The sequence below is a fragment of the Epithele typhae genome (genome assembly GCF_022376455.1).
Source record: "Epithele typhae strain CBS 203.58 chromosome Unknown BXZ73scaffold_176, whole genome shotgun sequence".
Taxonomy (NCBI): Eukaryota; Fungi; Basidiomycota; class Agaricomycetes; order Polyporales; family Epitheliaceae; genus Epithele; species Epithele typhae.
The window spans coordinates 24,668-48,995 of NW_025954367.1; the positions used below are offsets into that span (position 1 = coordinate 24,668).

At 59.7% G+C, this 24,328-nt stretch overlaps 7 protein-coding genes across 7 annotated transcripts; 4 read left to right on the forward strand and 3 right to left on the reverse strand.

Annotated features, from left to right (window-relative positions):
- Positions 1–384: 384 nt before the first annotated feature.
- BXZ73DRAFT_18344 (FAD-binding domain-containing protein) lies at positions 385–1,099 on the forward strand (the record flags this gene model as incomplete). Its single annotated transcript, XM_048017563.1, has 4 exons — positions 385–488; positions 564–723; positions 768–918; positions 990–1,099. Coding segments are annotated over 4 exons (525 nt in total), but the record flags the coding sequence as incomplete, so codon positions are not given.
- An 827-nt stretch (positions 1,100–1,926) lies between these two features.
- BXZ73DRAFT_108641 (uncharacterized protein) lies at positions 1,927–4,203 on the reverse strand (the record flags this gene model as incomplete). The annotated part of the gene is made up of 10 exons (XM_048017198.1): positions 1,927–2,045; positions 2,119–2,335; positions 2,400–2,510; positions 2,564–2,669; positions 2,723–2,869; positions 2,945–3,079; positions 3,142–3,190; positions 3,450–3,495; positions 3,548–3,990; positions 4,059–4,203. 10 exons carry the CDS (start codon positions 4,201–4,203, stop codon positions 1,927–1,929), a joined length of 1,518 nt encoding a protein of 505 aa, XP_047871022.1.
- A 2,009-nt stretch (positions 4,204–6,212) lies between these two features.
- BXZ73DRAFT_57880 (heterokaryon incompatibility protein-domain-containing protein) lies at positions 6,213–7,896 on the forward strand (the record flags this gene model as incomplete). Its single annotated transcript, XM_048021623.1, has 2 exons — positions 6,213–6,335; positions 6,802–7,896. The coding sequence occupies 2 exons, from the start codon at positions 6,213–6,215 to the stop codon at positions 7,894–7,896; spliced, it is 1,218 nt and encodes a 405-aa protein (XP_047871023.1).
- Positions 7,897–9,720: 1,824 nt separating this feature from the next.
- On the reverse strand, positions 9,721–10,974 carry BXZ73DRAFT_108643 (uncharacterized protein; the record flags this gene model as incomplete). The annotated part of the gene is made up of 4 exons (XM_048017199.1): positions 9,721–9,902; positions 10,352–10,472; positions 10,527–10,834; positions 10,893–10,974. The coding sequence occupies 4 exons, from the start codon at positions 10,972–10,974 to the stop codon at positions 9,721–9,723; spliced, it is 693 nt and encodes a 230-aa protein (XP_047871024.1).
- Positions 10,975–13,804: 2,830 nt separating this feature from the next.
- BXZ73DRAFT_108644 (uncharacterized protein) lies at positions 13,805–15,182 on the forward strand (the record flags this gene model as incomplete). The annotated part of the gene is made up of 4 exons (XM_048017200.1): positions 13,805–13,840; positions 13,892–13,946; positions 14,685–14,884; positions 14,943–15,182. 4 exons carry the CDS (start codon positions 13,805–13,807, stop codon positions 15,180–15,182), a joined length of 531 nt encoding a protein of 176 aa, XP_047871025.1.
- Positions 15,183–15,475: 293 nt separating this feature from the next.
- On the reverse strand, positions 15,476–17,451 carry BXZ73DRAFT_108645 (uncharacterized protein; the record flags this gene model as incomplete). Its single annotated transcript, XM_048017201.1, has 8 exons — positions 15,476–15,679; positions 15,745–15,764; positions 15,853–16,010; positions 16,064–16,086; positions 16,137–16,228; positions 16,285–16,421; positions 16,484–16,532; positions 17,382–17,451. 8 exons carry the CDS (start codon positions 17,449–17,451, stop codon positions 15,476–15,478), a joined length of 753 nt encoding a protein of 250 aa, XP_047871026.1.
- Positions 17,452–19,408: 1,957 nt separating this feature from the next.
- BXZ73DRAFT_18085 (heterokaryon incompatibility protein-domain-containing protein) lies at positions 19,409–20,563 on the forward strand (the record flags this gene model as incomplete). Its single annotated transcript, XM_048017559.1, has 2 exons — positions 19,409–19,531; positions 19,931–20,563. Coding segments are annotated over 2 exons (756 nt in total), but the record flags the coding sequence as incomplete, so codon positions are not given.
- Between the last annotated feature and the right edge of the window lie 3,765 nt (positions 20,564–24,328).

Consider the following 24,328-nt stretch of genomic DNA (forward strand, 5'->3'; position numbering starts at 1 on the left):
TCCACCATCCCTGGGGCGACGGTGACGACGAGGAAGTCTTCCATGCGAGCTTGACCTCAACGTGCGCCACGGCCTCGGTCATCCCGTACTCGACCACGTTGTTCAGCGCGAAGGAAGCCTCCTTCGGTGCCGATCACGACGATCTTATCAGCGGCGCCAGAGCGGAGGAAGGGGAGGAATATGCAACTTAGGGTACGGATGGATCCGAGCGAGTTGGTCCTGAACTGCAGTGAAAACTGATAAAGAGGGTGCGTCAGTTCGGGTTGCACTTCAGAGTGCGTGGCGGGACTGACCAGTTCTAGTATTGCTTCATCGAGCTCGTCTAGGTCCCTGCTGTATCGCGTCAGCTTTCAGGCCCTGGATCTCGCGGCTCATCCATTGTGGAGCGTGCCTGTCGTCGGGGTCGACGCCCGCGGCGCGGCAGACGTCCAAGCAGCCGTGAAGTTTGTGGCGAAACATAACCTGAAGGTCATCGTCAAGAGTACTGGGTATGTATCGGACGGTGACCCTACGTTCCGCATCTTCCATGATCCAATTATCTGATGGTACTTTGTTTCGGCCAGACACGGCTACTTGGGACGAAGCGACGGTCGTGGAGGCTTCCTCATCTGGACGCACTACATGAAGAATATCACAGTGCACCCTACGTTTTCCCCAGCTGGAGGTCTGAGCAATGAGACATACGAGCTTGGTACGTTTTTGCGCTTGCACCCCTGCAGAAATGTGCTTACATCTCGTGACGACCCACGAAAACTATTACACTCCAGTCCGGTGTACAATGGCACGAGGCCTACGACGCCGTCACGGCCGTCAACCGCACCATGATCGGCAGTATAACCAGGGGCGGCACAGTCGGCGCCGCGAGTGGCTGGCTCCTTGGCGGAGACCACAGCGCCCTCTCCCCGAACTACGGCCTCGGTAAGGCCTCTTGCCTGCACGTCGAGCTCCTACTCACCGCGTGTCCTATCCGGTGTTCTGTAAAACCTCAGGCGTCGACAATCTCCTCGAGATCACCGTCGTCTCCGCGAACGGCACCGAGCTCACCGCCTCCTCGCACCAGAACACCGACCTCTTCTGGGGGCTCCGCGGCGGCGGCGGCGGCGGCTCCCTCGCCGTCGTCATCTCCCCAACGTACCGCACCCACCCGAACCCGCCGATCCTCGCCGCGTTCCTCGACTTCGCGACCCTAGGCACGAACGTGCCCTCTCCCGGCGCGCGCGACGTCTTCGGCGCGTTCATCGCCGCCCAGGGCGCGCTCTACGACGCTGGCTGGGGCGGCTACGCCAACGTCGTCCCCACCGCGGCCGCGTGGAACTTCACCGCGTTCATCATCAGCCCGTCCGTGGACCGCGCCGCCGCGAACGCGAGCGTCTAGGCCTTCTTTGCCGCCGCGCGCGCGGCCGCGGCGCAGGACCCCGCGCTCGGAGTCCTCTCCCGCACGACGATGGTGCCGTGCGCGAGCTGGGAGGCGTGGTACAACGCGCTTGGGTTCAACTCGACCTCCGACGTCGGCCACGGAGATCCCCATCGCGCTCTGCTGGCCACAGGAAGCGCGTGCGCTTTTCTCCTCATGCGCGAGCAGGAGCGTCCGCCGACCGGCTCCGCGAGCGTCCTCAGTGCCAAGACCTCGAGGAGCCGGAATTCGAGCGTTTTGATCTCTTCACTCCAGGGACATCTTTGCTACTTCCCCACGGCGGAAAAGAGCAGGAAGGTGAAGATTCTGGACTCGTAAGTGCTCCGACTTCGTACGCGCGCGGTCTGGAGTGTCGGCTGATTGACCTCTGCCCGCCCAGTCTCCCAGCAGCCTGTCAAAGGCGCACGCCGCCTCAAAGACTCCTTCTCGGTCCGCGACCTCCAGACGTGCGGACGTGCCATTTCGACGCGCACCACCGACCGAGGAAACCCAATTCGTAGTACAGGTCCTCCTCATACAAAAATCGCAACTTCCTGCACCCCGAACCCCATCCGCTCGCGCTCGTGCCACGCGAACAAGCTCGGAGACGCACCGCCGTCGCCCTCCCCGCCCTTCGTCGCCTCCACGGAGTCTGCGGAGCGCCCGCGTCAGCGTCCCCTCCTCTCTCTTATATACACTCTCTCGCGCGCGCGACGAACGCTCACCTGGAGCGCAGTCGAGGCTGATGTGCGCCTCCAAGTTGTCCGTCGTCGTCGTCGTGCGCTCGATCGTGACCGCGATGCCGTGCGCGCGGCGCGGCCGGGGCAGCGCGGAGAGGCGCGAGAGGCGCGAGGGCTCGATGTCGAGCTGGCTGCAGGTGATGTCGCCGGAGGAGGAGTGGATCGTCGACGCGCGGCGCGGGTTGAAGATGAGGCGCGATCCCTGGAGGGCGCGGGCGGGTCAGCTCGTTGCGCTACGGCGACCTAGGGGGAGGAGAAGGGCTCACAGCGAAGGAGAGGACGACATCTGCGGACGCGGGGTGAGATCGACGGCGGTCGCGCGTCAGAGAGGAGGGAGCGCACGTGTAGCATATGCCCGTGAGTGTGGAGCGGGCGATCTTGTAGAGCATCATGTTGACGAGCATGACGATGAAGATCGTCGGCGACGAACCGCTGCGCACATGACGGGGCCTTTGCCCCAGCCTTGGCGGACGGCGTTGATGAACTTTCCGATCGTGAGCACGAAGAGGACGGTGTCGAACGCGAGCGAGATGATCCTGGCGTAGACGTCAGAAGGTGACGCAGACGGACGGCAAACGACGGAGCGCACCAGAAGTGCTGGAAGATGGGCGGGCTGGAGGTGACGTAGCACTCGTTGTTGTACGTTAGCCGTGGAGTCACTAGTGCGAGGATGTAGCAGAGCGACGCGAGCTCGGCCAAGAAGAGCGCGCCGAGAGAGTAAACCAAAATGCGGTTCCTGTTGTATAGCGTCAAAACTGCAAGAGGGTGGATTCAGTACTATCGATGCCTGGACAGGAAGGATGGGACACACCGCATGTGATAAGAATGAAATTCGACGGTGGTGACGATGAGCTGGAGGAGGACACCTTGGACGATCTGCCACTGGCCACATTGGGCGGGCGTGAAGAGTCCGGTGGTGCCGTTAACGTTGATGGCAAGGAGTGCGCTGAAGAAACGCGCTTGAAATTGAGTACGCGAAACCCGTGAAGGAGACGACCGGGGTCGTACTGACCACGAGACATCAGGGAAGCCGCGTCGACGCGGGGCTCCGGTAGCTCTGCAGGCAGGGTCGGCGCATCGGGATGTCGGTCGTCTCCCAGAGAGTGTTGGAGGACGGATGGAACGTGCTGGCTGGGATGGTGCACGGCTCGTCGACGCGAGGTTCAAGAGCTGGTACGTGATCTGGATATAGGTTCGCACGGATCCAGAAATGGATGCGTACCGAGGCGATGACGTGACGGCGCTGGACCAGCAGAGCAACTGGTCTTTCTTCCAGACGAGACACTTGCGCACACGGTCCGTTCAATGCTTGGTACCGTGTTGGAGACCGAGTCGGGCGAGCGCCGCAGGCGTGTGTGGGAGCTGTAGCAGGGCAGGGTCAACAAAGATTTCTAATCCCGGGTGCCGCGCTCACCTCGAAACGGTTGGAGATGGTCCGGGAGGGTAAGAGCGCGGACTGAATTCGCAGAAACGGGCGGGGGACCGCGGGAAGGGATGGGATAGGCTTCGTTGAGGAGAGCGCAGGCAGGAGACGAGTGGGCAAACTTGAACGAGAGGGCGAGGATGTGGCGTCGAAGGCGAGGCGAGTAGACAGAGTACGGCGTGCGCGTTTGCAGACAGAGGACAGCGGCTGGAGGGCAAGATGACGGACAGCGTCGCGAGTTGCTGGCTGTATGCGCCCTGTCGAGAACGGCGTTCGATTGCGACGTGCGCGTGCGCGCGCGACGGCGGTCGGGAGCGGGCGAGCGGGCGAGCGGTGGAGTCCGTGAGACGACGAGATGAGGGATTGCACGCTTTCATTCCCGCAGGAAGTAACCGGCCGGGCCTGCATCCAGCCGGTCTCCATGCGCTCTTGGTCTGGTACGTGAATGGATGAGTACGCGGGTTGAGATGGACGTCGAAGGAGACACTGGAGCTGTACTTACCTTTGCGCGAAGAGTAGACGTCACGGAAGACGCGCCGCTTGAGCTCCGATCCGGTACCGCGGGGAGCTATGGCCTTGTTCTGCGCGTCGCCAATGCGCTCGCGCGCTCCTCTGCACACTGCCGATGGGCGGATTACCGTTAACATGGCCGTCTCCCGGAGTGTGGAGGAGGACGAATGTAGGTGCTGGCCGGGATCGTGCACGGTTCGTCGCGCGATGTTTGAGAGCTGGTACGTGGGCCAGCGCGGATTGCGGGTGGAAAGCGCACTGGTTCAGGCTCGCGCGATGACGTGGAGAATGGGGACCGCTGGCGGACAAGGCGCGTGCGTGGGCACGCGGCCTGCCAGTAGAGCAACTAGTCTTCGTTCTTGACAAGATACGTGCGCGTACAGTGTGTCTAATGCTCGGTAGCCTGTTGGTGGCTGTCGGAGACCAGGTAGAGCTCGCGTCGGAGGCCAGTGGGTTGGCATCACGGACGGCTGATTGGCGTGTGTGGGAGACGTGAACAGAGATTCCGGGTGTGGGTGCTGTGCTCACCCCGGAGCGGTGGTTGGAAACGGATGGGGGTGAGAGAGCGCACTAGATCGACAGAGACGGGACGTGGTTTGGCAAAGAGTGAGCACCAAGGAATGGGTCGGGCTGTACACCCCTGGGCCCGGGCGTGGGGCGGCGTGGAGGGCGGGCAGAGGACAGGCGGCAGTACGTGAGTGGCGGCGCAGGCATGGAAAGCGCGAAGGCACATATAGCAAGGGCGCGGCGGGCCGAAACCGGGATCGAGCGCGGGAGAGAAGAGCGAGGGATGACGTAGGCGTGGACGACGAGCAGCGGCGTGGAGTGCAAGACGACGAGGGGTGTCGTCGCTGGCTGTATGCGCCCGGCGAGAACTACGGTCGAGTGGGCCGTCGAGAGCGGAGATGCGCGCGATCGTGACAGGCGGCGAGCGACGAGAGCAAAGACGTTCTGATCACGCGCTTGCTGAGCCCGGCGATTCTCGGCATATTCCGGGCCGAGAATATCCGCATCCAGAGCTTGCTCGCGTGCAGGCACGCCGGGGCGACGATCTTTCTGGGAGCTTTTCTGGGAGCCGTTTATAAGGTTTAAAATCCACGTGCGGTCAGAAAAAGCATCTCTATGGGTTTCTATGGGCGAGAGAAAACCTTACTTGCCTTTCTCTCGGATTTAATGTGGCACTAGAAAGATGGTCGCCCCGGTGTGAGGCTCGAACTCGTGCTCGACATTCCAACACACCGACTCACGGCCAGCCTCTTCAGGGATGTCGAAGACCCCGGCCTCGTTCTGCTCCTCGCTCTAGCGGCGTCGTTCTCCGGCTTGGCGACTGCCGCTTCATGATGCTTGGGGATGCGCAACTTCTGACCCATTTATCTCAGGGGTGTTCATCTCCGCTCAAACCAATGGTCGTCCGAGGCTGTGTGGGCGGGGAGATCTAGAGAATCGCCCAGGTTATTCCTGGAGACGGCGTTGAGCTGTCCTCCGATCCCGGCTTCGCACCTGGGAGCTCGCATACAGTGCCGATTCGCACGCACTGTACACTGTCATTGATAACGAGCGCGGCTGAGACACTCGCGGTTACTGGGTTCTCCTCCGACGATCCAAGCATCGGCGAACATCTTGGTATCGGACCACATCATGTGCCGCTCCGCCCAATAGCGAACACGCACGATACTTATCAGAGTTCGACACGTTCCAAGTGGCAGGGAAGGACGTCGTCTCTCCCTGGGAGCGCGAAGCTGGCCCACGCTCTGTCCGCATTCGTTTCTCAGGAGAAGCATCGGAGGCGCTCCAACGCTATCGCGTGCGTATTCCGCATGGTGCACCGTGCGGTGGGCGTATGAGACCGGGGTCGCCCTCGCAGCAACTTGGCCCCTTCCGTCTCGCCCTCAACCCATTCGACGTCTCCTCCCGTCTACCTTGCGTCTCCTCCCAGCCATCGACGCCCATTGTGATATCAGGGTGACCACCGCAACCACTGTCGCGGATACTCTCATCGTACGTGCGCTCTTCCGATGATGTGTACCGCATTTGCTCATGGTCCCCAAGTGTCTGTACTCCTCCCGCGAATCGTACTCCTCAACTCGCACCCGGTATTAGTGCCTACCCTTGCGTGACACCCGTGCTAATATTCGTGATAGAAACGATGTGGCTCCTGGGCACCGCGCGCGCGAACCTCGTCTTCTTTCCCCAACCCGAAGACGTTCCTGGACTCGGCTATGCTATCCTGTCGCATACCTGGGGAAGAGAAGAAGAGACGTTTCAAAAGGTTCAAAAGCTGAACGAAGAATCCAACAGCCCCTTCTCCCCGGAAGAACAGCATCCCTTGCCCCGAGCTGAGCTCCAATCTCTCATCTCCAAGGCAGTCTCTGAAGAAGCAGCGGCTTTCCGAAACGAGCGGCTCTCTCTCATTTCTGAGGCAGTCTCAAAGGAATCTGCAGCTCGCGAAGATGCTCTCCATCGAGTGGAATCCCGGATCATGCAGACTCTCGGCTTGCCCCCTCCTCGCCATACCGAGGCCTCTACCATCGTCCGCAATCGCGCCGAAGGGAATCGTGGAGATAGGGGGCCATCCGGTACTGAATTCGTGCCCAGCGGTCAGTGTGATTAAAGCTCGTCTTCCCTCCTCGATACTGACATACAAGACCCAAGGCCGCTCGACACATTCACGTCCACGTCCCCGGCCCACGATACCGCTTTCCCCTACTCCTGCACCGGTCCAAGGACGTGCTGAGCCACACCCGTCGTCACCACCATGGTTCAACCCACGCGATCGCCTCACTCCAAAGGTTCGATCATTCCTTGAGCTCGCCGAACAGCACGGGTACGAGTACGCTTGGGTAGACACGTGCTGTATCAACAAGGAGAGCAGTTCCGAGCTATCGGAAGGCATCAATTCCATGTTCCGCTACTACGCCGTCTCTACCATCTGCTACGTCTACCTCAGCGACGTCAAATACTCCGACACTTATTTAGACGAGATGTGGGTCGCCTTCCGAAACAGCCGCTGGCATGAGCGGGGTTGGACCCTCCAAGAGCTGATCGCGTCCCGCATGCTCGTGTTCTACTCTGAGGAGTGGATATGTCTGGGCACCAAGTACGAGCTCGCCGATCGCCTAAAAGGAGCAACCGGGGTCTCCGCGGCGGTCCTCCGCTTCGAGAGCTCGTTTACCGACGAGACCATCGCGACGCGCATATCCTGGGCGGCGCATCGGGACACCACGAGGCCGGAAGACGCCGCCTACAGCCTCTTCGGGCTTTTCGGGGTCAATATGCCGACGCTCTACGGCGAAGGGCGGCTCGCATTCTGCCGGCTCCTCATGGAGATCTCGAAGACCTCGCGGGATCCTTCGATTTTTCTCTTGGGAGAACAAGTGGGTGTGTACGACTTGGACGAAATCAAATCTGGCCTCCAGCGAAATCCCGGAAGCCAAACCCGTCGTCATCTTCTCCCCCTTCAGCCTTCGCGCGGACTTAATTCTGTGTTCTACGACCCAAGTGCACGATCTCAGACAGGACAAAATGGGGTACGCTGGTATGGATATCATTCCACGCTGTGCTACATTGACAACCATTTTAGCACTATTCGACTGCAAGCGCAACTGCAGCTCTCAGCGCTCCCACGTTCTCCACGTCGCCAGGTGGGATCGAGCTCCGCGCGGCCGTTCTGCCTCTGGATGATACAAATAGATTCCTCCTCGTCGACTTGTTCTGCAAAGGTATCGATCCCAGACCCCTTTTCCTCTTCCTTCAAAGGGTGGACGACGAGAGGTCCAACGATGGCGCTGCTCCGCTCTACCAGCCCGCGGAGAAACCTGTTGTGTGGATGAGGAATCCAAGCACGGCCATCGCCTTACATGGCTGGAAGATGACAAACCTGCGCGTTGTGGCCCTCCCGCCGTACACTGGTGACCTCTCCGAGCGCGGAACCGGAGAGTGGGAATCGCTTAAACGCTTCTGCGAAACCACCACCACCAGCTCCCCCTTTCACGTTGCCTTTCGCGACTTCCTCCGGCTCAGGGACGATTTCTCCTTCGACGGCGAAGCAAGCACCCTGCCGTCGCCTTCTTCCACCGAAAACGTCTCCCTTTATTTCCGCAACCAGTTTGAAACATTGACTGTCGTTCTCGGGACATGCCCTCACGGCGAGTCCCCCATCGACAACCACCTGCGCTCATCTAGGCTAACCTCGCTGTCATCTCAAACTGCGACGAACACGCCAGGTCTATACGTACCACGCCGACAACACTTCTGCATCATTCGTTCTTCCTGGGACGATGAAGCAACCTCCGCCGCCAAGGATGCGCATTCGTGCGAGACGGATCATATCGACTTGGACGGACCATGGCCAGTGCAGCGCCGAGTGCAGGGTTGGTCTCGGGAATTCGTGTTATCGTTCTCCCCTAGTCCGTTGGGTAGAGAAACGCTGCAAGTGCGGGTGGATGTTGTATAGTTTCGGGTTTGGTGGGACTAGATGTAGAGTATAGCACGACGTATTGAGAATATAACTGTGCGTCGTTCGTTCATGTTTTAGAGAGCCAACCGACGGTAGCATCGCGCATGGAACGGTCGTGACGATGCTGTGACGCGCTGCTGTGACGCCAGCTCTGGGGTGTCGACAGAGGTGAGGGCGAGAGAGCGAGAGAGCGTATGCGCGGAGCTCGGGAGATCGAGTGAGGTGAAAAAGAAGCAAGACACGACCGCGCGTGGAGGGCAAACGCGAAGAGAGGCGGAGCGAACGAACGCGTGGCGCGCGAAGTGGACAAGGACGGGGGAACAGACGCGAGGAAGACGAGCTCGCGCACACGGGCGCTGGCGATATGATAAAGGATGCGAGGGGGTGGGCGTTGGCGTTGGCGTGTGCGGAGTCGAGGCGAAGGTGGATGAACACACCACACACGCGAGAATGGCCGGGAAGTGAACTATGAACCTAAACACATACGGCGCGCGGCGCGAGGACGTAGCTAAGAGAAGAGACTGTACCGAACACAGTAAACAAGAACGTATAGATCTGAAGCAAAATGTGAGTCCTCGACACAGGAGACATTGCAGAAGAGGCGACAGAGAGCGTGGAGATGAACGGAGGGAGGCCGAGACAAGGAAATGGAGAGGAGACGAAGGGATGTGGGAACGCGTGGTATAAAGAAAATGTATCATGGGGCGACAAGAGAACGTACTACGAGTCCACGAGTGCAATCGCGAGTGGGAGAGAATGTCGCGCCGTGGGCGGTGCTCGTCTCGTGAGACGCGAAAGTAACGGTGAATGGAGTGATGACTCACCCCGATAGAGAAGAACGCAGTCTCGACCTCCAGAAGGAACGGCATTGATCCACCAGAAATATGCTGCGTATCGAAAGGATCGTCGAGTGCGCTCGGTCCTTCCCTAGCGTGACCTCGGCTCTCTCGACGTAGAGGACGTCGACAGCGTCGGCGAAGTGCACGGGACCGTTGGCCTGGTCGAGGTGAAAGTAGACGAGAGGCGCGTGGGTAGCTGCAGTCACGGCGGGGTGATCTGGCCATTGGAACCGTTGAGGAGACGTGTACCCGGACTATCGATGCAGATGGCGGGGGGATCGCTGCCGTCCCAGGCGAGACGGCACTGGACGCGTTTCATAGCGTGAATGGACATCGCGGCCTCCTGCGTTGCTGCCTGGCTAGTGGTCGAGCTCAAGAGATCGTCGTGCGACAGGGACGGCGACGAGCACTGGTCCGTCCCAGTCGCAGTCACACGCGTGATGCTGCACCGTGTGTGTGACGTAGCGCGCCTCAAAACTCGAGTTGATCGGGCTCCGGGTGTACATGACCGCGTCGCGCTTCGGTCGGATGCCTTCCCGGTCTGTGGAAATGGGCATACACGGGAGATGGCCGATGCTGAGCGCCGATAGATGAGGCGTCGAAGTACAGGGACAGGCCAGAAAGCCGGCACGGAAGAAAGCGCAGATGCAGAGCAGTCGGGTGAAAGCGTCGAAAGCGCCGGCAATGGTGCTTTCTCGGAAAACTGAAGGCAGGTGAGTCGGAAGGACCTTAATGCGCCTAGGTACCACTTGGACATACAGAGGAAAGCCTGACGGGGCCGACCGTTAGAATTTGCTCAGCGACGAGGTTACTCGCCCGAGCCTGACAGAACGAGCGAATCAGCAGGAAGAAACCGGCGGCCGATTCACGAGAACGCACCGCAGAATACTGTTTCAGCTACTCTCGCCCTCGCCTTCGTTCCCTCTTCCCGACGATCACTTCTGCCGATCCGACGGGTTCACCAGCCTCCCACCACCTCGCCTTCTTCACCGATCGCTCCGTTCCGTGGAGGTTCTCCGAACATGAACTCCGCATCGATGTCCGCGTTCGTGTCCCGGGTCGCAAACGGCGCGAAGACGCGCTTCGACACCTCGCGCGGGGCCGCGCGGCACTTCGAGCAATCCATCGTCCTCCGCGTCCGTCAGAGGAGCGCCCGCACACGCACCGTCCGGAACGCTGGGTAGCGCTCCCGGTCGCAAAGCGTCTCGATGAGCCCATCTTCCACCGAGGAGGACCACGCACGGTCGAGGTCGACGGCCCGGTAGGTGGTCTCGAGCTTGAGTGTCTGGAGGGTGGGATGAGGGGCGGGCGTGCTGGATAATTGGTCGGCGAGGAGGACGGGGAGCGCGTCGGTGAGGGTCCTGCGACACCAGGAGCGTATGGGACGTGACTCGGGCCCGCCATAGATGATGGCGAGGGTGCGTAGGCGCGGACAGCCGGTGAGGGCGCCCAAGGAACGACGAGTGTTTTGATCTGGGAGTAGAGCGCGTCAATAAGGAAACAAGGGGTCCGGAAACGATGGTGTGCATACATGTGGTATCGTCGAGAGTGGGCTGGTCTTCGGGAGAATGACTGAGGATGGAGAGGTGCTCGAGGTTGGGCGTGGATGTCATTCTACGGTCGACGAACACCGGGGTATATGTGCATGTGCTATGTCCAACGTCACCAAGACGTCCCGCGAGACGACACCGTGGCCAACGAGCAGGTCAAGAAAGTCGCCAAGGTCGATACGTGTGAGGTATGTACCTCTGCTGCCTTCCGCATACGCGCTGTGATCGAATTCGGCGACGAAATGACGGAGACCGCCGCCGGGGGGATCGTCAAGTATGTCCCGCCGTAACGAGCCCACTACCACGGCGCTGAGACGGAGTGTGTCAAGAGAGGGGTATCCGTTTAGGAGGGTGGTGACCAAGAGTTTGGGGGAAATTACGGAAGGCACTGAGGAGGGGATTGAGGTCTGGATCGCCATTGCTGGCAGACTAGTCACTAGAGCACAGTTGTGGAGGGTGGGTGAAGCGGAACAGCGTTGATGATGGGATGAGATCGCACAGCTAGGGTGCAGTCTGGATGACATCGTGGAGGAGAAGGACAGCCAGTGCGAGATGAAAATCGTCGCCAGGGACGGTCCGGGTATCGCGGGCCGTATGTCGTACACGCAAGCGCCAGTGGCGGCGCCGACCGCGAGAGCACACAGAAGGCGTTGTGGTTGGTTCACATGCGTCGCGCCCTGACGGTTCCACTCGCTGTGCTGACGCGTTTATCCCGTGGTATCCGCTGGCGGATATCGAAGGGTGCGCGAGGCGGAACAGACGAGAAGCACGGAGACGAGGACGAACATGGAGATGATCGCGCGAGCGTTCAAAGCCTGGTCGAAGGTGTTGTGTTCGTGCGTCTGCGCCGTACGGCGACAGCGCGTGCACACCCAGTTCTTGCTGTCAAAGTCGTGTACAGGACATAGGGGGATCGTTAGCTGCACGAGCGCGAGGGTTTGCGTCAAAAACTTCGCACAGCCATCAGCGACGCTGAGACGCACGACCCGGTGCGTCTTGTTCTCCCACCACCACCACCACCACCACCACCGCCTCTCGACGTCCTTCAGGTTCTTCAGCTACTCTCCTAGGCTCATCCTCCACTTTCCTTCAAGGCCGTAATCAACATCCCCTCTTCGTCGTCAACCGATTCCGGCCCTCACTCCGCCGGAACGCCTCATCAGGTCGCCGCTCCTCCGCCCCCCTACCACGGTGTTTTGTTCCCCGCCTACCGCTCTCTCCCATGAACCTACAAGACTCAAAAGGAGGTCTTCCGATGGGAAACGTAGAGCAGGAGTTTGGTGCAGTGGGAGGACACGCGCTGCCGGTATGTGTTACATGTGTAGCACCCATTTTCTCGCAATACATGCGTTTCCCTATGAACATCTCCTCGTTCGTCATTCCGTACCTTTTCTACTTGCTTCTTGAGGCATTTCTTGAGCTTCTTGCGATCTTCGCTGGCTTACCCCGCGCGGACCTTCTTTCATTCTCTCTTTCTGGAAGAACTCGCTACACATCAACGGTACTTGGCGAGCAGACGCATTGGTGCGCGAGCCCCTGTTTTTGCGAGTTCTCAGCGGAGCATATCAGCTCGCTCCACTCTCAGTGCGGATCCAGATGGATGAGCGTGGGTGCCGTCTTCAAGCGCGGTGCCCACAGCAGAAGGCTCTCGGTTGTATGTAGCCCACTCCCTCCATCGTCCTCCAACCTCTGACGCAGCTCCCAGACTGATGGTAGCACGGATCTAACTAGCAGACTTACTGGTGATCTCTGCTCATCGGGTGACGAAGGTCGCGTTCGGGGCGTCAAACGATGTTCGTCGCCTTGAACATGCCTGCTGTCGAGCGCAATCCGACGAATATGGAACGGCATGGCGTGACTCTTCCTGGTGCGCAGTACTACCTCGTCCGTCTGCGCGGGACGTTCATCCTGGTTCGGCGTTCAGATGGAACAAGCCGCTCGCGGATCGCAATCCTATGGCCTACGCACACTGCAAATCCAATCGCCAGATCTATGTGTAGCACACCCTCGTACGCTGGTCTGTCATGTCATTACCTCATGCGCGCATACACTCACTTCACATGAACGGACGCAGGGCACAACACTCGCCTCATCTCCCGCGAGAAGTGCTCTGGCTTGTCGGTACCATCAACATCATAGCCATCTCGTGGTGCCTCCCCTTCCCTCGCTGACACGGGACAACGATTTTAAGCCCGAGGAGGACGCAAGGGAGGTGTTGTAGGACTATCCAGGTGTGTTTCTTCATCCTCGACCATCTGCATTGGCTCAATTGCCGCCTATTGTCCCCCGCACACGCTCCAGATCGTGCCGCGCATGCTATACGAGTCACCCATCGCGATCTTGGTATGTGTCTTTTCCTTCCTCGATTCTCGTGCTATTTCCTTTCTCAACCGAACCCCCGACACTCTTTGTGTCACTCCTCCACGCCTCTCCTCGTCGCCCCAATAGGATACCAAGGCGTCGGGCACGCCGACGCCGAGTGCGCGGCGGCGCGCGCCGCGGGTGCACTCAACATTCCTCCCATCCGCGGCAGCGCCATCTCACGCCCGCCCAAGGAAGTCGCAGAGGCGAACGACCGTACGTCGTTACATAACTCGAAGTGGCGCATATACCCATCTCGCATGACTGCAGGCAGCTCAATGAAGACACATTGCCCTCTTCTCCCCTTCACGCAGAGCTGCGCTTGTCGTTGCCGTCGACATCATGATCATCGACTGGCGCCACCTGAACATCGACTGGGTTTCTCCTCTTCGCCCGTGGCCTTGGCATCCGGATGGCGCTCTCGGACTCATATTCATGGATCGAGCCGGGGCTGCACCGCATATTTACGAGAGCAAGATACCCGCGCCCCGTATGAGGTGGCAAGCTCGTCGAGTCGGGCGGATGATGGGTCATGTCGTCGATGATCAAAGGGATCCTGAGTCTCGAGGTGCGTCTTCCTACCCTTGCGTATCGCGCCAATGTATCACTCCTCGCACAGAGCGCGGAGATCGCGATCAACGAGGGCATCGACGGGATCATCGTCTCCAACCACAGTGCGTCCTTCTCTCTTCCTTCCCTTGTGCGCACTGCGGTGATCGACGTCAACTTAGACCACCACTAGATTGACCTCCCTCTTCGCGGTCGAACACATCACGCAGTCTCATGAAGTCAGGCCGTGCCCGCGTCCAGCAAACTCATACAATATGCCCGGAATCGTCAACTCCGGATAGGACCCCTGGATCGGTACAGGGCCCTACTCCGGCTGCAAGGCTACGCAAGTAACCAGGCGTCGTGTTTTCTTCCCCGCCGTAGCCCATTTCCCCCGATGCCACTCCGACACGTGTCAAAGCACCCGGGATTCAGTATGCCACTCGTTCAACTACCATGCCCGAATCTCGCCACCATGCCAGCCGTCTCAGCACCATATACCGCTCTCCAGCTCGCTGAAGACAACCCGCCCCTCTCCGCACACACCCGATTCAACGGTCGTACGGCACGAACGTGGCGGAAAGCAGAATCCCGCAGACGATGGAGACCCTCTCGTCAAGCCCATGTGCGCGCATCGGTCTCGCTCAGCGGCGGAACGCGCCCCCCTCCCTCCTCTCGACGGAACGTGAGCGAGTTCGCGCCCTCCCTTCGCTCATGGTCTCCTCCGTGCCTCGATCTCCTCGCCAGTCACCCTGGTCGACTCAGACGTCAAACTCCTCGAGACGGCCGTGTCGCCCCGCGGGCTGCGCATCGTCCTCGGCGTTGCTTGCACAAGGCCGGGCACCACAGGCGCCACCCCGCAGTCTTCCACGAGGCACACGCGGATGCGGGGCGATTCGAAGTGACGGCCACCGCGTCCCGTTCGTCCAAGCATGCCCTTGTCCACCACTGGTCCTTCACGCGCATCCAGCACTCGCGCTCTCCCGCGCGCGAGCTTCGAAATCACAGTCGATCCACCTCGCAGACCAAACCACCGGGGCCGTACATGGAGATGCTCCTCTTCGTGAGTCCTTCCCTACACATCACCCAGCCCCGCGTTGAAACCAACCCCCGTCACGCAGTGGCTGTGTGGCCCGCTCGGCCAGCATCCGGACGGCACGGCCGTGTTCGCCGCGCCCATGGTCGCGCTCCAAGACCTCGGCTTCTTCGCGTGCTACGCTTTCGACCACCGCTCGGGGCGCGACCTCGAGGTCGCGTCCGCGGGGTTCGGCTGGGCGGAGCTCGCGGCGACGTACGCGCGCGTGACGGGGTGCCGCGCGGAGTACCTCCCGCTCTCGGTCGACGAGTGGATCGGGGTGTGAGACGGGCGCGGGCAGCGACCAAGGGTCAAGTCTCACAGCAGCACGCTGCCTCAAAGACTCGCGCTTGTCATACATCCATGTAGTACAAGTCCTGCTAATATAAAAACCGTGACCGCGAATCCTCCACCCCAAACCCCATCCGCTCGCGCTCGCGCCACGCGAGCGAGCTCGGAGACGCCCGGCGTCCCGTCCTTCGTCGCGCTCCACGGAGAGTCTGCGGAGCGTCCGCGTCGGCATCCTCTTCCCCTTCCTCTCTCTCTACACACACTCGCGCCGCGCGCGCGCGACGAACGCTACCTGAACGCAGTCCAGGCTGATGTGCGCCTCAAGTTGTCCGTCGTCGTCGTGCGCTCGATCGTGACCGCGATGCCGTGCGCGGGCGGCGCGGAGAGGCGCGAGAGGCGCGAGGGCTCGATGTCGAGCTGGCTGCAGGTGATGTCGCCGGAGGAGGAGTGGATCGTCGACGCGCGGCGCGGGTTGAAGATGAGGCGCGATCCCTGGAGGGCGCGGGCATGGTCAGCTCGTTGCGCTACGACGACCTAGGGGGAGGAGAAGGGCTCACAGCGAAGGAGAGGACGACATCTGCGGACGCGGGGTGAGGTCGACGGCGGTCGCGCGTCAGAGAGGAGGGAGCGCACGTGTAGCATATGCCCGTGAGGGTGGAGCGGACGGGCTTGTAGAGCATCATGTTGACGAGCATGACGATGAAGATCGTCGGCGACGAACCGCTGCATGACGGGGCCTTTGCCCCAGCCTTGGCGGACGGCGTCGATGAACTTTCCGATGGTGAGCACGAAGAGGACGGTCTCGAACGCAAGCGAGATGATCCTGGCGTGGACGTCAGAAGGTGGCGCAGACGGACGGCGAACGACGGAGCGCACCAGAAGTACTGGAAGATGGGGGACTAGAGGTGACGTAGCACTCGTCGTTGTATGTTAGCCGTGGGGTCACTACTGCGAGGATGTAGCAGAGCGACGCGAGCTCGGCCAAGAAGAGCGCGCCGAGCGAGTAAACCAAAATGCGGTTCCTGTTGTATAGCGCCAAGACTGCAGAAGGGTGGATTCAGTACTTTCGATATCTGGGGGTGAGAGATGGGACACACCGCGTGTGATAAGAATGACATCGACGGTGGTGACGATGAGCTGGAGGAGGACGCCTTGGACGATCTGCCACTGGCCGCATTGGGCGGGCGTGAAGAAGAGTCCGGTGGTGCCGTTAACGTTGATGGCAAGGAGTGCGCTGAAGAAACGCGCTTGAAAATGAGTACGTGAAGCCCGTGAAGGAGACGACCGGGGTCGTACTGACCACAAGACATCAGGGAAGCCGCGTCGATGCGGAGCACCGGTAGCTCTGGAGGCAAGGTCGGCGCATCGGGATGTTGGTCGTCTCCCAGAGAGTGTTGGAGGACGGATGGAACGTGCTGGATGGGATGGTGCACGGCTCTTCGACGCGATGTTCGAGAGCTGGTACGAAATGGATGCGTACCGAGGCGATGACGTGGCGGATGGAAAGGTGTCGCGGACAAGGAGAGCCGGACCAGCAGAGCGACTGGTCCGTCTTCCAGACGAGACGCTTGCGCACACAGTCCGCTCAATGCCCGGTACCGTGTTGGAGACCGAGTCGGGGGAGCGCCGCAGGCTTGTGTGGGAGCTGTAGCAGGACAGGGTCAACAAAGATGTATAGTGCTGGGTGCCGCGCTCACCTTGAAACGGTTGGAAATGGTCCAGGCGGGTAAGAGAGCGGACTGAATTCGGAGACACGGGTGTGGGTCCGGGGGATGGGATGAGATACGAAACAGAGGCTTCATTGAGGAGAGCGCGAACAGGAGACGGGCAGGCAGACTTGGTGAGGATGTGGCGTCGAAGGCGAGGCGAGTGGACAGAGCACGGCGTGCGCGTTTGCAGACAGAGGACGGCGGCTCGAGGGAATGGACAGCGGTGCGAGTTGCTGGCTGTATGCGCCCTGTCGAGAACGGCGTTCGATTACGGCGTGCGCGCGCGGGTGCGACGGCGGTCGAGAGCGGGCGAGCGGTGCAGTCGGTGAGAGGACGAGAGGAGGGATTGCACACTTGCATTCCCACAGGAAGTAAACGGCCGGGCCTGCATCCAGCCGGCCTCAATGGGCTCTTGGTCTGGTACGTGAATGAATGAGTACGCAGGTTGAGATGGGCGTCGAAGGAGACACTAGAGCTGTACTTACCTTTGCGCGAAGAGTAGACGTTACGGAAGACGCGCCGCTTGGGCTCTGATCCAGTATCGCGGGGAGCCATGGCCTGGTTCTGCACGTCGCCAATGTGCTCGTGCGCTCCTCTGCACCCTTCCGGTGGGCGGATTACCGTTGAAAAGGGCGTATCCCGGAGTGTGGAGGAGGACGAATGAAGGGTGCTGGCTGGGATCGTGAACGCTCGTTGCGCGATGTTTGAGAGCTGGTACGTGGGCCGGCACGGATTGCAGGTGGAAAGCGCACTGGTTCAAGTTCGCACGATGACGTGGTGAATGGCGACCGCTGGCGGACAAGGCGTGGGCGCGCGGCCTGGCAGTAGATCAACTGGTCTTTGTTCGAGACGAGATACGTGCGGGTACAGTACTTGTGTCGAATGCTCGGTAGCGTGTTGGTAGCTGTCGGAGACCAAGTAGAGCTCGCATCGGAGGCCAGTGGGTTGACATCACGGACGGCTGATTGGCGTGTGTGGGAGACGTGGACAGACATCCCGGGTGTGGGTGCTGTGCTCACCTCGGAGCGGTTGGAAACGGATGGGGGTGAGAGAGCGGACTAGATCGACAGAGACGGGACGTGGTGCAAAGAGTGAGCAGTGGGCACCGAGGAACGGGTCAGGCTGTGCACCCCCGGGCCGGGGCGTGGGGCAGCACGGAGGGCGGGCAGAGGACGGGCGGCAGGACGCGAGCGGCGGCGCAGGCATGGAGAGCGCGAAGGCACATATGGCAAGGGTGCGGCGCGCTCGAAAGCGGGATCGAGCGCGGGAGAGAAGACGGAGCCTGGGAAGACGTAGGTGTGGAGGACGAGCAGCGGCGTGGAGTGCGGGACGACGAGGGCCGTCGTCGCTGGCTGTATGCGCCCGGCAAGAACTGCGGTCGAGTGGGCCGTCGAGAGCGGAGATGCGCGCGATCGTGACAGGCGGCGAGCGACGAGGAGCGCAAAGTTCTGATCACGCGCTTGCTGAGCCCGGCGATTCTCGGCATATTCCGGGCCGACAATATCCGCGTCCAGAGCTTGTCCGCGTGCGACGAGCAGCACGAGGAGCCAGGCTCGAACTCGTGGTCGACATTCCAACACACCGACTCACGACCAGCCTCTCCAGGGATGTCGGAGACCCCGACCTCGTTCTGCTCTTCGCTTCAGCGGTGTCGTTCTCCGGCTTGGCGACTGCCGCTTCATGATGCATTGATGCTTGGGGATGCGCAACTTCTGACCCATTTATCTCAGGGGTGTTCATCTCCGCTCAAACCGATGGTCGTCCGAGGCTGTGTGGGCGGGGAGATCTAGAGCATCGCCCATGTCCGTCTTGGAGACGGCGTTGAGCTGCCCTCCAATCCCGGCTTCGCATAGGCTGGGAGCTCGCATATAGTGCCCATTCGTATGCATGGGCACTGTACACTGTCATTGATAACGAGCGCGGCTGAGACACTCGCGGTTACTGGATTCTCCTCTGACGATCCAAGCATCGGCGAACATCTTGGTATCGGACCACATCATGTGCTGCTCCGCCCAATAGTGAACACGCACGATATCAGAGTCTGACACGTTCATGACAGGGAAGGGCGTCATCTCCGCATTCGTTTCTCAGGAGAAGCATCGGAGGCGCTCCAACGCTATCGCGTGCGTGTTCTGCATGGTGGACCTTGCGGGGGGCGTACGAGACTGGGGTCGCCCTCGCAGCAGCTTGGCCTCTTCCGCCTCACCCTCAGCCCGATATCCGACGTCTCCTCCCGTCTACCTTGCGTCTCTTACCGGCTACCTTGCATCTCTTCCCGTATACCTTGCATCTCTTCCCAGCCATCGACACCCTTTGTGATATTAGGGTGACCACCGGAACCACTGTCGCGGATACCCTCATCGTGCGTGCGCTCTTCCGATGATGTGTACTGCATTTGCTCATGCTCCCCAAGTGTCTGGAGTCCTCCCGCGAATCGTACACCTCAACTCGCACCCGGTATTAGTGCTTACCCGTGCGTGACACGGCCATGCTAATATTCGTAATAGAAGCGATGTGGCTCCTGGGCACCGCGCGCGCGAACCTCGTCTTCTTTCCCCAACCTGAAGACGTTCCTGGACTCGGCTACGCTATCCTGTCGCACACCTGGGGAGAAGAAGAAGAAACATTTCAAAAGGTTCAAAAGCTGAACGAAGAATCCAACAGCATCTTCTCCCCAGAAGACCAACGTCCCTTGCTCCGAGCTGAGCTCCAATCTCTCATCTCCCGGGCAGTCTCTGAAGAAGCCGGGGCTCGCAAAGATGCTCTCCGTCGAGTGGAATCCCGGATCATGCAGACTCTCGGGTTGCCATTACACTTACCCCCTCCTCACCATACCGAGTCCTCTCCCGTCGTCCGCGATCGTGCCGAAGGGAATCGCGGAGATTGGCGAGCATCCGGCACTGAATTCGTGCCCGGCGGTCAGTGTGATTAAAGCTCGTCTTTCCTCCCAGGCGCTGACATACGAGACTCAGATACAAGTCCCCCCACGATACCCTTTCCCCCAACTCCTGCACCCGTCCAAGGACGTTTTGAGCCACACCCGTCGTCACCACCATGGTTCAACCCACGCGATCGCCTCACTCCAAAAGTTCGATCATTCCTTGAGCTCGCCGAACAGCACGGGTACGAGTACGCTTGGGTCGACACGTGCTGTATCAACAAGGAGAGCAGTTCCGAGCTATCGGAAGGCATCAATTCCATGTTCCGCTACTACGCCCTCTCCAACATCTGCTGCGTCTACCTCAGCGACGTTAAATACTCAGACACTGATTCAGACAAGATGTGGGTCGCCTTCAAGAAAAGCCGCTGGCACTGGCGGGGCTGGACTCTCCAAGAGCTGATCGCGTCCCGCATGCTCGTGTTCTATGACGCGGAGTGGATATGTCTGGGCACCAAGTACGAGCTCGCCGATCGCCTAGAACGAACAACCAGGGTCTCCGCGGCGGTCCTCCGCTTCGAGCGCCCGTTTACCGACGTGAGCATCGCGACGCGCATCTCCTGGGCGGCACGTCGGGACACCACGAGGCCGGAAGACGCCGCCTACAGCATCTTCGGGCTTTTCGGGGTCAACATGCCGACGCTCTACGGCGAAGGGCGGCACGCATTCTGCCGGCTCCTCATGGAGATCTCAAAGACCTCGCGGGATCCTTCAATTTTTCTCTTGGGAGAACGGCGGCATGTGGACAACTTGGATGACCTCAAATCGTACATCCAGCGATATCCCCACAGCCAAACCGGTCGTCATCTTTTCCCCCTCCAGCCTTCGTGGTTCCTTGGTTCTGTGTTCTACGACCCAGGTGCACGAGCTCAGTCAGGAAAAAATAAGGTACGCTGGTATGGATATCATTCTACGCTGTGCTACATTGACGACCATTTGAGCGCCACCGGTTTGCAAGGACGACCGCAAAACTCCGTGCTCCCACGTTCTCCACGTGGCCAGGTGGGATCGAGCTCCACGCGGCCGTTCTGCCTCTGGATTATGGATTCCTCCTCGTCGATTTATTCTGCAGAGCTCCAGAACCCCTCTTCCTCTTGCTTCAAAGGGTGGACGACGAGAGGTCCAACGATGGCGCTGCTCCGCTCTACCAGCCTACGAGGGTACCTGTTGTGTCGATGAAGAAACCAAGCACAGCCATCGCCTCACATGGCTGGATGATGACAGACCTGCGCGTTGTAGCCCTCCCGCCGTACACCGGTGACCTCTCCGAGGGCGAAACCGCAGGGATGGAGTTGCTTAAACGCTTCTGCGAAGCCACCACTACCAGCTCCCCCTTTCACCTTGCCTTTCGCGACTTCCTCCGGCTCAGGGATCAGTCCATCTTCTTCGACGACAAAGCAAGCACCCTGCCGTCGCCTTCTTCCACCGAAAATGTCTCCCTTCATTTCGACCGCATGTCTCACACGTTGACTGTCGTTCTTGGGACATGCTCTCACGGCGAGTCCCCCATCGACAACCACCTGCGCTCATCTAGGCAAACCTTGCTGCCATCTCAAACTGCGACGAATACGCCAGGTCCAGACGTACCGCACCGACAACACTTCTGCATCCTTCGTGTTTACGACCGCCAGGCCGACGAAGCAACCTCCGCCGCCGAGGATGCGCATTCGTGCGAGACGGATCATATCGACATGGACGGACCATGGCCAGTGCAGCGCCGAGAGTGGAATGAGTGGTTGGAAGTCGTGTTATCGTTCTCCCCTAGTCCGTTTGGTAGAGAAACGCTGCAAGTGAGGGTGGAAGCAGCGTGGTAATGATTGCTGTATAGCTTCAGGTTTGGTGGGACGAGATGTAGAGCACGACCTATTGAGGATATAACTGCGCGTCGTTCGTTCATGTTTTAGAGTGCCAACCGACAGTAACATCGTGCATGGAACGGTCGTGACGATGCTGTTGCACGCTGATGTGACGCCAACTCCGGGGTGTCGACAGCGGTGAGGGCGAGAGAGCGAGAGAGCGTATGTGCGGAGCTCGGGAGATCGAGTGAGGTGAAAAAGAAGCAAGACACGACCGCGCGTGGAGGGCAAACGCGAAGAGAGGCGGAGCGAACGAACGTGTGGCGCGCGAAGTGGACAAGGACGGGGGAACAGATGCGAGGAAGACGAGCTCGCGCACACGGGCGCTGGCGATATGATAAAGGATGCGAGGAGGTGGGCGTTGGCGTGTACGAAGTCGAGGCGAAGGTGGATGAACACACCACATGGCACGCGAGAATAGCCGGGAAGTGAACTATGAACCTGAATACATACGGCGCGCGGCGCGAGGACGTATCTAAGAGAAGAGACTGCACCAAAGACAGTAAAAAAAGAAGGTACATATTTGAAGCAAAATGTGGATCCTAGACACAGGAGACGCTGCCGAAGAGGCGAGAGAGAGCGTGGAGATGGACGGAGGGGGGCAATACAGAGAAATGAAGAGGAGACGAAGAGATGTGGGAACGCGTGGTATAAAGAAAACGTACTAGGACGTCCACAAGTGCAATCGCGAGAGGGAGAGGACGTCGCGCCGTAGGCGGTGGTGATCGCGTACGCGCCGTGTAGACCGCAAGAGCACACCGAAGGTGCCGCGGTGCGTTCTCATGCGTCGCGCCCTGACGGTTCCATCCGCTGTGCTGACGCGGTTATCCTGTGGTATCCGCGGAAGGATAGCGAACGGTGCGCGAGGCGGAATAGACGAGATGCACGAAGACGAGGAGGAACGCGAAGATGATCGCGCGAGCGTTAGCCTGGTCGAAGGTGTTGTGTTCATGTGTCTACGCCGTACGGCGACAGCGCGTGCGTATCAGTGGATAGGCCCGTTATACGGAAGTATAGATGTCAGTACGAGCCAAGTCCTACAATGTGTAGCGCATTGACTTACAACCCAAATAGCACACACGAGTGCTCCATTGGTCTCTAGTGCTGTCTATAGGCACTCCGCCTTTCACATCAAAAGCATCCTCTTCGCAGTTTGAGCAAGCGAAGGCGCATACATGCGCTCTGGGACTGAGGCAAGCAGTTAGCGCCAGAGGCATTTTGTGTCCTCGAAACTCACCACTAGCGTTGCCTCGCATCCTGCATGCCCGTTTCTTGCTGTCAAGGTCGTGTACAGGGCATAGGGAGATCGTCAGCGCACGAGCGCGAGGGTTTGCGTCAAAAACTTCGCACAGCCATCAGCGACTCCGAGACGCAGGACTCCGGCGCGTCTTGTTCTCCCACCACCACCACACCACCTGCCGCCTCTCGACATCCTTCATGTTCTTCAGCTCCTCCCCAGGCCCATCTCCCACTTTCCTTCAAGCCCGTAGTCAACATCCCCTCTTCGTCGTCAACCGATTCCGGCACTCACTCGCCGGAACGCCTCATCAGGTCGCGCTCCTCCACCCGCCCGCCACGGTTTCGTTCCCCGCCTACCGCTCTCTCCCATGAACCTAGACAGTTCAAAAGGACGTCTTTCGCTGGGAAACATGGAGCAGGAGTTGTGCAGTGGGAGGACATGCGCTGGTGGTACATATGTAAACCACTCCATCCATCGTCCTCCAACCTCTGACGCAGCTCCCAGACTGATGGTAGCACGGATCTACCTAGCAAACTTACTGGTGATCCCCGCTTATCGGGTGGCGAGGGCCGCGTTCGGGGCGTCAAACGATGTTCGCCGCCTTGAACATGCCTGCTTTCGAGCGCAATCCGACGAATCTGGAACGCATGGCGTGACCCTTCGTGGTGAGCACTACTATCTCGTCCATCTGCGCGGGATGTTCATCCTGGTTCCGGTGTTCAGATAGATAAAGCAGCTCGCGGATCTCAATCCTATGGTCTACGCACACCACAAATCCAATCGCAAGATCTATGTGTAGCACACCGTTGTACGCCATCATCTCATACAGGCAGGCTACGGAAAGTGCGTCCTCCTAAGTCGAGCATCCTGGCGCATACTACCCATCTCTAACGCTAATACAACAAGAGATCGACCCTGATTCATACGCACCCTCAGCATCGCCGCCTCGTGCTTGTTCCAGCAGGTCGCTGGGGATAACCGCGCGCAGGTTTCGACTGTGCTGGTCTGTCATTTCATCACCTATGCGCGCATACACTCACTTCACATGAACGGACGCAGGGCACAACACTCGGCCTATCTCCCCGAGAAGTCTCTGGCTTGTCGGTACCATCACATCATAGCCATCTCGTGGTGCCTCCCCTTCCCTCGCTGACACGGGACAACGATTCTAAGCCCAGGAGGACGCAAAGGAGGTGTTGGAGGACCATCCAGGTGTGTTTCTTCATCCTCGATCCATCTGCATTGGCTCAATTGCCGCCTATCGTCTCCCGCACACGCTTCAGATCGTGCCGCGCATGCTATACGAAGTCACCCATCGCGATCTTGGTATGTGTCTTTTCCTTCCTTGATTCTCGTGCTATTTCTTTTCTCAACCCGAACCCCCAACACTCTTTGGTG